The 11,199-nt window shown below is 37.9% G+C and overlaps 1 protein-coding gene across 1 annotated transcript; it reads right to left on the minus strand.

Moving 5' to 3' along the window:
- Window positions 1-4,511: 4,511 nt before the first annotated feature.
- Window positions 4,512-11,199, minus strand: chp1 (calcineurin-like EF-hand protein 1). Its single transcript, XM_053336116.1, has 7 exons — window positions 10,868-11,199; window positions 10,052-10,124; window positions 8,640-8,720; window positions 7,904-8,031; window positions 7,704-7,765; window positions 6,799-6,921; window positions 4,512-6,170 (listed from the first exon to the last, which is right to left on the minus strand). Exons 1-7 carry the CDS (start codon window positions 10,932-10,934, stop codon window positions 6,117-6,119), a joined length of 588 nt encoding a protein of 195 aa, XP_053192091.1. The 5' UTR covers window positions 10,935-11,199; the 3' UTR covers window positions 4,512-6,116.

An 11,199-nucleotide genomic window follows, 5' to 3' on the forward strand; every position in this document is an offset into this window, starting at 1 on the left:
CTTTTTTTTTTTAAATCCCTAAGAGCATACAGCAGTTCTGTTAAAAAGCATTTATATTATTAAGTATATACGCCTATGTGAAACCACTTAAATCAATACTTTGTCATTTTTATACCCTGATTGTGTTAACTGGATTTTAATCATGCAACTTATTCTACACCCGAGACATGAAACAAAAAGGGAGATCTTGCTCAAATTTGTCTCTCGATGTAGTGTGTTTTAATTCTACGTCGATCTGCCGCCTCTTTTCCTTTTTTACTGAAACCCTTTTCCATAGTTTTGAGCTCCAGTTTAGTCTAGAAATCAATTTCACTATTCTTCATGAAGCAAGCATCACTACTGGTCATGCATGGCAACTATAATGTTGGCACCACAGTCCCGCTAAATAAGCTAATGCACATGAGTCTATATATATCTTAATGGAAGACATTGGTGATTTTGTTGCTTTCAAACAACTTGTCACTTGTTTATACAATATACAGTTTGGTCAACAACATGACAGTTAAGATCAAATATTGCACATATCCCGGAAAATGTGATTTTTCTTTTATATAAATCATGTTTTTAAAAAAATAAAATAAAAAGAGAAGCAAGAAAAAGCTGAATAAATGAGACCAGGGTTTCCTTCAGGCTAGGACAAATTCAAGGTGATAATAATAGTTTTCAATAATTTGAAACAAAGCTGCAATTTCAGCACTTGTATCTCTCAACTTACTGGACAGATAGAGACGGCAGGTAGAGACAAAACATGATGATGAGTAACAAACCAAATTCACTTCTCTCTTCTTTTTTTTTGGATCATTTGTTTCACGGTTCATGGCACAAAAGGAACCAGAAAAGGTTAGTTCTGTCACTACCTGCAGTTTGTGGAGAATGTAAAAAAAACTAATGAGAGCTACTGTTGAGTTGAGAAAAGTACAAAATGAGAGCATGTTAAAACCTGAAAAAGGACTAAATTAGAGCGCATCCAGAGAGAGCGAGAAGATCCAAAAAAAAGAAAAAGAAAAAAAGTATGTTAAGGTGAGGGAGAAGACAAAGACATGAAAATGACTTAACTGTGGGAATAAAAAGAAAAAAACAACGACATTTATTTTGAAGGGGGGGAAAGAACAAATTAGATCACTGCAAATTGCCAAAGCAATCTCAAAGATTAAGTCATGTGAATAAACTTGTTAACTTGGAAGAAGAAAAAAAGAGAATAAAAAATAGGGGAGAAAAGCAAAGAGGAGAGCATTGATTAAAAAATACGATCTTCCCCAGAAGAGATCGGTAGGAGACGAGTGTTCGACTGTTTTTCTGAACTCAAAGTAAATACCTGTGCTTGTTTTGTGGGCTGCTCTGTCTTTCATTACACGACATGATGATATAACTGCTGTGGCGCTTGACAACCATTAGGCTACTTGTCCTGATCACACTCCCTTTCACTCCTGTTGGACTTGTTATGGCAATGAGGTAGTGCAAAAAAACGAACATAAAAACACCCTAGGAGTCTAATTTAATCACAGGGCTTGATCTTTGCTACAGTATCTTGTGTCTTTACTTTATTCCCAGAAAACGGGAGCAGTTAAGAATTTGTTATGAAACTGCTTTAATCTAATTACAATATATGTGTGTGTGTGTGTGTGTGTGTGTGTGTGTGTGTGGGAGGGGGGGGTTTATCTGTACTTGTTCAGGAAGCATCAGTAACTATGTTTGCATGAAGCCTGATGAGAATCTCACCAAAATCTGACTGAAAATTTCCACATCATGGAGACTTTTAGGCAAATATGGCCGGTGCAGAAACTCTGCAGCCGTCTTAAAAAGCTGCAAAGCCGCTGCGTAGCTACATGAAGACGTAGTAAGAGTGTGCATCGTGAAAGTCAGACTAGCCCAAAAATCTTAGCAGACGTCCTCACTGATGATCAGGCTGCAGAAACAGACCGGGACAGGAGGAGATGCTGTGGTGGAGAGAGGGCCAACGTCCCAGTGACAGCACCAAGGAGGGCACCCATTGTCCCAAAAACCCCAAAAGAGGTCATCTTCACAAAGACTCTTCATTCTTTACCTCCGCAGGTCTGGGTGGTGGTGATCGGTCAGTGGTGCTGAGACTGAGATGAAGGAGAGATCGCTCCAGTCTGGAAAATCCATCCTATAAAAAAGAAGAAAAAAAAAAAACCCACACACACATTATTTCTATATTATTGCACAACTGAGTTAAATGTGTCAAATTGAGAGACTATTATGATGATTTTGGTCCTCTAGACAAGAGCTGCAATTTATTTATTATTTTCATTGTCAGTTATTTTATCAATTAACTGATTTATAATTTGGTCAAAGTGGGAGAAAGAAGCCATTTAGATCACACCTACAGCCCAAAGCGGTGTCTTCAAATATCTGTTAGACCGACAGCTAAAAATCCAAAGATAGATAGTTTATAAAAATAAACAACACAAAAAACAGCAAATCTTCACATTGTATGTGTGCTTTAAAAATCCACAGTTGTCCTCCTGTGCAAAAATGTATTTTAAAGATTATCTGAAGCTAATATGAAGCTTCAGGTGTCCAGGTTAGTCTAATTAAATAGATATCTTTCAAAGTTACAGCCTGTTTTGCACCAAATTGCCTTATTTATTTGTTCTAATCCCTCCACTGCAGCTCATAAGAAAAAGGAGGAAACACAATGAGGGGGGGTCTGTAACACTGAAAAGGTACCCACTTGCTTTGACAAACTTAGATGACGAAAGCTTTATATTATAGCTTCAGATAAACTTTTAAATATATTTTTGCACAAAAGGAGGCTTGAGGATTTTGGATTGTGTTGCTTGACAGTGAGAAAAACCTGACAGCTGTTTAAAAAAAAACACTAAAAAAATGTGTGAACCTATCCTTTAAAAGATTAATGAATTAACAAAATAGTTCATTTTCTGGTGATTGACTAATCAGTTAATTGACTAATTGTTTCAGCTCTAATCTAGTCAAATGCAGGAGACACTCATTAAGCAAGACAATAAGACAGAGGTCATTATTTGACTGGGATACTACAGGGATACTCATTGTTAATGGGTTAGAGTCCACAAAGTGCTCATTAATTATTTAAGGCCTTGATACTCTGACTGACTTCCAGCTACAGAAGCAGAGAGTTGTCTAATTGTGTAGATACTGACTTTAAATGTCGAAAAAAATCACAATGAATATTCAGGTTTTTTTAGGGGGGTGGGGGGGATTATTTCACCTTTTAAAGCTCATTACCAAAACATGCAAAAAAAGGATGAAAACGGACGCAAGGAGAAATGTGCAAAGTTAAAAGCTGCTCTGACATGATAGAGGAAAAAAAGCACTGACCTTGGTGGACGGTGGTCCGAAAATGATGCAGAGAAATTTCCCCTTGGGTTTGAGCTGCAGCTGCACACAATGGTAAACAAAAAGCCAAGAGGGTTTCTTCCTCCTTCTTCTCTCTACGGTGACACCTTTACGTCTCCCAAACACTGCTCGGTTACAAGGGTTAGTTTCGTACAAGAAGGACCCCCACCGGATTGAGGAGACATTTAAAACACCTCCAGCAGCCCCCCTCTTTCCTCCCTCCGTGCACCCCCGGAGAGGGGAGGAGAGGAAACAGGCTCCCCTCGTCCCTTTCTCTGCACACCCTCCGCTCTACGCCATTTTCGCTCTGCTACTACGAGCCAGCGGAGGAGCTCAACGATTGGGCGGGAGACCTGTCAATCAAAAGTAAATCCCGCCCCGGAAGTACTTTATTATTATTTATTTTTCAGCTTGATTTAGATCAATAAAAACTATTAGGGTTGGGAAGGTTACAGATTACCCTATTTAAAATGTAAGTAATGTAATTATTTCAATTACTTAATCAAAACAATGAAACTTATTACATTTGATTACTTTCTGATTTCTAATTTTCTAAGTTCAAGTGTTTTTAATGGATACGAACATAATTTATAAGGGGAGCGTCATTTTTTTTATAAAGCAAGATTTATCTCTCATTTGAAAATGTATTCATTAGTTCATGTAGATTTTGGAATATAAAATAAAGATATTTCATGAAAAAAGTCAAAAGTCTGACATAATATATGTATTCAGTAATATGTTAAATATTTAAAATGAGGAAAAAACCCTTCTGAGCAAAATCTCTTAAAGGTCTGACTTGATGTAATCTTTTTTATAAGTAGCTGTAATTTAAACATTTTTCTCAGTAACTGTAACAGATTAGTTACATTTATTTTGTAATTAAACGCTGTTACAAGTAACTAGTTACCCCCCAACACTGAAAATAAGAAAGACCCGATTAATCCTGAGGGAAATTTAGATGTCACAAGAGCACCATCCAACACACAATAAAATAAAATACACAATTAAAATGCATTTATTTCATCTCCTCTGACCTGGATTTAATATAAGAAGTGTTCATATAGTCTACAGATTAGAATTAAACCAGTTTAAGATCTTTAAACAAACAAAATCTCTAATAAAAAACAAAACAAGCCACAACAACCTCCCAATAAATGACACAAGGCAAACATGGCACTTACTTTATTCAAATCAAATTCATGAATCACTTTAATAATACCTATAAGACCGACATCACATAACATGTGAATCATCTGATTGATAATCACGTAATGATTAATAAAATGGTCACATTGTACTTCCTGCACTGAGCCGCTGGAGGGTGTTCTCATAATGATTTAACAAACTCACATTAAAGATTAAAATGGATCATACATCTACACTCCAGTTCATGTACACGAGCCTGTACAGAAAATATATTTTTAATATATTTAATCAAGTTTAGTGTCTGGGATTAGCTCGGTGGGGAAGAGTATTGCAAGACATGTTTCAAACAGACAGACACATTTTTTTTTTTTAGCCACTGTGACATTGATCATTCAAAGAGAAGCATAGCACGTTATCTTAGTTTACCTGTTTGTAAATCTGCAAACTAACCGGTCCACGGCCTGATCTCCACCACAGGACCTGACACTGTTATCAGAGCTTTATAAAGTCTCAATCATGGGTTTTTTGCAAAGTAGGCCGCGGAGGCAGCTAAATCCTCGTGATGCAATTTTACAAATGCACTATGTTATCAGAGCAGCCGCTAGAGAAGACACACTATCCACTGTCCAAACGGATAACAGCATTTTGTGTGAAATCTTCATTTTTAGCACAATGCTATAAAGACGTATGCCACAGTTTATTAGTTGTAAATTAAAATCATTCTCTTATATATATCACATTATTAACATGCTGAATCAGCAGTGGCTCCGACAGGCCCCAGGTGGTGACTGGCTTTTTAAAGATAGTCAAACTTGCTTTGGTTGAAATCCAACAATCGAAACAGGTTTATTACAATCTATTGGCAGTAGCTGGCTTAAGCCACAAGAAAACAAAACACTCAAACATGGCCATAGGTTCCAGGTTACCATTAAGATATTAACTTACAAGTGGGAACCAAAGCCATGGCACTTCAGTGAGTTAAACATAAAGTATCAGTGGAGCAGGCCCTGCTTTGCTTTGAGGGACAAACTTATAGCTGGCTGGTCAGACTCTGCCACAAGTCGTAGAGAAGGAGTCATAAGATCCTGTTAGCGTTAAAAACACGGCCTGTTTTTAAGTGGAGTCACACGTTACAAGTTTCGCTTTGAACCGTTGCATATTTATACGGACGAGGACGCCGCACATGCTAAATAACCATTGAACAGCACGAGTAAACTTACTCACTGCAATAGCAAAAAAGCTTTTATGGTACAGTGCTATAAAATCAGTTTTCATGTTAAAGTGGGACAGCAGTGGTAACGAACTGTGACCCTCTAAAAAGGTTTCTAATAAATAATGTTCCATTACTGGGAAAAAGAAATACATAGCAACATTGCATAAAACAACCCAAGGCACGCAACTTTTCCCTTTGTTTACAGAGCGGTGCAAAGGCAGAAATGCAAGATCTACAATACCATCTACCTAATGCTTGGTCTGAGAGTGTTTACTAGAGGTGTGGGCCACAGCAGCCTGCTGGAAAGCTGGATGGGATTGTGTCCTGACATCAACTGAAATGTTGAAGCTTTACTTAAAAAACAATAATAATAATAATATGATAATAATATATTAATAATAATAATACTAATAATAACTTAGTGCAGGAACCGGATGCTCATTTTCTGTTCCACATCCACCTTCTCCAAAACCTGTGAAAACAATCAAAGCAGAAGAAGTTTAGCTGCCAAAAAACACAACTACATGTCTATGTTGAGGTGCTGTTATGTGTAACAGGCACAGCATGATCATTTCACTGCCAGGCTTTAGAGGCTTTACAGAGCTTAGCCAGTATTAACTAACACAAGCAAATCCCCTCTCATAAAAACAGTAAGTGGATGCTGAATCAGCTTCTGAATTTTAATCAATTTGAAACTTGTTAGCAAGTCTTCACATGAATAATGAGACTGTGTGCTTGATGTAATGAAAGTAAGACTCAGGATTAACCAAAATGAATAAATGCTGCACTGTTTTCATAGTAACTAAACAACGATACAAATTTTTCCCTCTGCAAAGGCGTCGTGTGCTGGGTAAAATGTGACCCTGAAAAACAGTCTATTTCCTGTTCTGTGGCTCTAGTTTGTTTCACCACTGAGGTTTCTGATGCTAAAAATGTATGTGCTCATGGTAGTGGTATATGGCCAAGCCTTTTAAAAGCATCCATCAAATACCATTTTTATGATGTTGCTAGTTTAGAAACAGTGCTAAGAAGTCAAGCTTACAGTAGTATAAATAAGTCGATAAAGTTGTGCGTGTGAGGTGACAGAAAACAAAACTCGCCTTGATGAATTCATTGAAGGAAATGGAGTTGTCCCCGTTAGTGTCGGCCTCCTGGATGGTCCTATCAGCAATGCTGCCTAGCTGTTCATCTGAAATGTTTACACCAACCATCATCCGTAAGACCTGCGAGCAATGAACACCATGTTATTTTACAGTTAATGAACGCTGCTGGAAAAAGATTAAAATAATAGTCACAATGTTTTGAAAACAATGTGGTGAAATGTTTTGAAAACAGTGTTAATGCTACATGCATTTAAGCACCACATGAGATCATTTGTACTTATTTTGGTTAAATGGCAACTAATCAGCACCCACAGTTAAAGGTATAGAAATAACAGTGAACACATATTTACTGAAGAACAGCTAACATTATGTAGAGCTGCTCATTTACAGTCTTACGGGATTTTGCATCTCGAGAAGCAGGCGACAGAAATGTTTTGCGCTAAACAAGAGATCTGTCTGAGTCATTTAACACCGAGCTTAATTCAATTACAGGTCACACAATGTCACACAAACTGAGATGGTTTCACAGAGAGACGACAAATTACACAGAGGAAGCTCAGAGGAAGCCAAAATACAGGACATTAGGCTGTCTGGGAAAAAATCAACCTGTACTTAAGGTGAGATGTGGCATCATTATCAGCACTAGGGCAAAGTCTTCTCATAGACAGGGAAATCCCTCTCTCACACTCCCAATCTCTCTCTGTAGAGCGCTTTGAAATAGATAGCGCACAATAGCATTTGTTCCTTTGTTAAACAGAGTGAAGTGCAAATATTACCACGCAAGGAAAGGAAAGGAAAGGCGTCTTTGAAAAAAAAATACACATTGGCTATCTGATTGTGTTAATTGTTTAAACCAACTGTGACTCAGCGCTCCTGTTTACATCACAAAGCGATCCACTCACCTGGAGCAGCTCGTCCCGTGAGATTTTGTCATCCCTGTCCAGGTCATACAGACGAAAAGCAACTAGAAAACAAAAATGTGAGAATATAGAAGTCATGAGAGAGACACGGTGAGCTCATGTTATTAAGTCCTGTGAATGTTCATGATACAGGTGAGCGGCTCCACCCGGACAACGCCTGTGTGACCGGGCTCCACACTCACATAGAAGCTTGTTTGTCCGGCTGTTGAGTGGCTCGCTGGCGGCGGAGTTCTTGCTCTTCTCGTTGTCCTCGATCGGTCTGAAGTGAGCCAAGGTCCGCATGAAACCCCTGAAGTTTACCTGGTCCTCCCTGAGAACATTATGACACAATGAAGGAGCTCACATGGTGGAAAACAACAGACACTAAATGACAAAGCACTGATTTTTCTATGTGGGCTCAGATTACCTTTATACTGGAGATAAATGTTACCTCTGTGGGCGACACAATGAAAACTCCAGCTAGTCGTAACCTAACACCATTTCACAGGGTTATACACTCTCCACCTCTAATCTCGAGTTGTTCTAAAGCTAAAAAAGCCAAAACCAGAGAAAACAAGAGTACATCTGAAAGCATTAAAAGCCATGGCTAAAATTAAGACGCCTACACATCTGACTTTTTTGGATTTTAATGATACATCTGCCAACATCTGGTTTTCAACTTCCACACCGATAAAAACAGCAAAACGGCTGCCAAATATATGGAGAGAACCTGCGGTGCGGTGCTCAAAAACCCCAGTCGATTTTTTTTTTCTTCCTCTGCACAGAATTGGCAGAAAAAAGACGGAAGCTTCTCAAGTCTGCAGTCTCGAAGCCGCAACTGAGAAGCATGACAGGCTGGTTCAGCTTTGTGGCGGTGGTGAGTCAAACGTTTAATGCACACTCCTGCGAAAAACAAGACCAACAACAGGGACGACTCACCCTTCAGGGAAGAAGGCATTGATGATTCTGTCTCCCAGAGGATTGATAGCCAACTCTGGGATCCTCTGGAAATCTTCTCGACTGCAGACATGAAGATATGATGGAGTGAAATTGCAGTTTTATACATTTTAAAAAGACACAACATTGAAAGAGAGATTGCTCAGCTACATCCCTGCATCAAATAACTATTTATATCACATCAGAACAAGGACTGTCAGGCTGTCACATTCAATATTCTTCAAAAGCCAGACTAGCATTGTCCACATAACAAGCATTTTTCAGTGCTAAAATATGTTTGGCTGCTGAAATAGTCAGTCAGTTAAGTCAGTGAAATGGCTCTTTTGTCCAACAAGCATTGAGATACATGTAAAATCTCACTGTTGTGGCAACTAATGGATGATAAGAAAGTCACCTTGAATGTAAACGAGGCTGTACCCGACTGCGTGCCGTGACTTCAAGCCTCAGGGCAAGAACAAGACTTGTTATGTGTAAACACGACATCTTTTAAAAGAATTCGATCTACGAAAATAAAAGACGGATGTTTCATTTGCTTCCTTTTTTTTTTACCCTTGAAAGTTTGATTTTGCAAATGAATACTCGTTGCCAAAGCAGTTTCAATCTATGCTGCCGTAATGATTACCTATGTCTTCACCTATTGCTTGTTCTGTTCAGACTGAGGATAGAGTGAGAAGTTAATCACAAACTGTAGAAATGTCACACTGAGGTCTCAATTCAACACTCAAAATCTGACAGTGAGTGCTCAGATAAGCTTCAATCACAGCCACACTCATATTTTCTGTAATATTGTGAAATTTTAACCTTTTTAGGTAGAGGTTTTCTGTCATTATTCTGTACATTTTAACTTGTGCAAACTAAACTTAACCAAACTAAAGATGACTGATGTTTTACTACACTGTGACTCAACACCTTCGTCTAAATAAGATACGTCATTAACCGACTGATGACATGTTTAAAACAACTTACTTACTTAGTTTATACTATATTTGTCAGCAAATTTCTACAATCTCCAAATGAGTAAATCTACTAAAATACTTTTTTAGCTGTCCAGATTGAGGATGGAGTGAGAAGTTAATCACAAACTGTAGAAATGTCACAATTAGGTCTCAACTTAACACACAAAATCTGACAGTGCTCAGATAATAAACTTCAATCACAGTCACACACATGTAAAGATGATTGATGTTTTACTGAACTGTGACTTACCACAAAAATTGATTTGATAAAAGGAAACAAATGTAGATAAAGCTAATATGAGACAAAAATGACCTGCATGCACCTTTATTTAATAGCAGAATAGACCTGGTGAAGAAACCAAACCAGCCACATCACCTAGCTTAGTGTTTAGTGTTTTAAAGCATCATATTGGTGGTTATGTAATAATGATTGCTTACCTGAGGGTGCCGTTTTCTCCTTTATCCAGACTGGTGAAGCGACTGTACAGGCGAGTGATCTGACTGTGGGAGACTGCAGGGCAGATACACAAGGTGATAAAAGATGTGACTAACAAATAACCAGCAGATGACAAAGCAAAATATCAAAAAATAGGCAAGAAAAAAAAAAGCCTTTCACTAAGACATTTATCACTAGACATTACTACACTATCACAAGACTTTGATAAGTGGTGTTAGAGGTTGTGTGGTTGCACAACTATCCTGTTATACAGCAAAGAGAGCCGGTACAGCAGCATTTTAACAGTACTAATAGTCTCTAGTTTGTTAGTTAATGGGTTAAATTAGGTTATTAAACTGTAAATGTCTACCTACAGTGAATGGCTTAAACTACAAGTAACTGTGATAACTAGTGTTAGAGATTGTATGGTTGCTTGGTAACTACCATGTTATACAGCAGAGAGAGCAAGTAAAGCAGTGTTTTAATAGTGCTAATAGTTACTTGTTAGTAAGTCAATAGGTTAATTTAAGTAATTAAACTGTAGGTATCTACCTAAAGTGAATGGCTTAACCTGTAAGTTACTTTGGTAACTTGAGTTAGAGGTTGTGTGGTTACATGTTATACAGCAGGGAGAGCTGGTAAAGCAGCATTTTAATAGTGCTAATAGTTACTAGTTAGTTAATGGGTAAATTTAGGTTATTAAACAGTAAGTGTCTACCTACAGTGAATGTCAGCGTTAATGTTTCAATATAAAGTAGCTCTAATGTCTTCAATCTCCTTCAACACACACAGGAATTAAGTCTTGTGTCATGACTTACAGCCAGTCTCCTTCTTTATTTCTTCAATTTCCTCTTCTCGGAGTAACGTGGACGCCCGGGAACCCATGGTGAAACCTCTTTTTTTCTTCTTTTTTCTTTAGACCAGATTGAGCAATCAACCAAAACCAGCTGTGAAAGAATCTCGTTAGCAAATAGGCTAACTCAGCGAGCTAAACACCAAAAACAAAACAACCTTGGTCGTTTTTAGCTGTGTTAGAATAATAGGTTTCAATCCAACTCGTCGTTTTTTCTGTCTTCCCAAAGATATATCCAGATTCAGGTTTCTACTAAAGCTTTACTCCTGTCCGTCGTGTTTTGATGTTATGGCTCTG

The sequence above is a fragment of the Scomber japonicus genome, chromosome 16 (genome assembly GCF_027409825.1).
Source record: "Scomber japonicus isolate fScoJap1 chromosome 16, fScoJap1.pri, whole genome shotgun sequence".
NCBI classification, from domain to species: domain Eukaryota; kingdom Metazoa; phylum Chordata; class Actinopteri; order Scombriformes; family Scombridae; genus Scomber; species Scomber japonicus.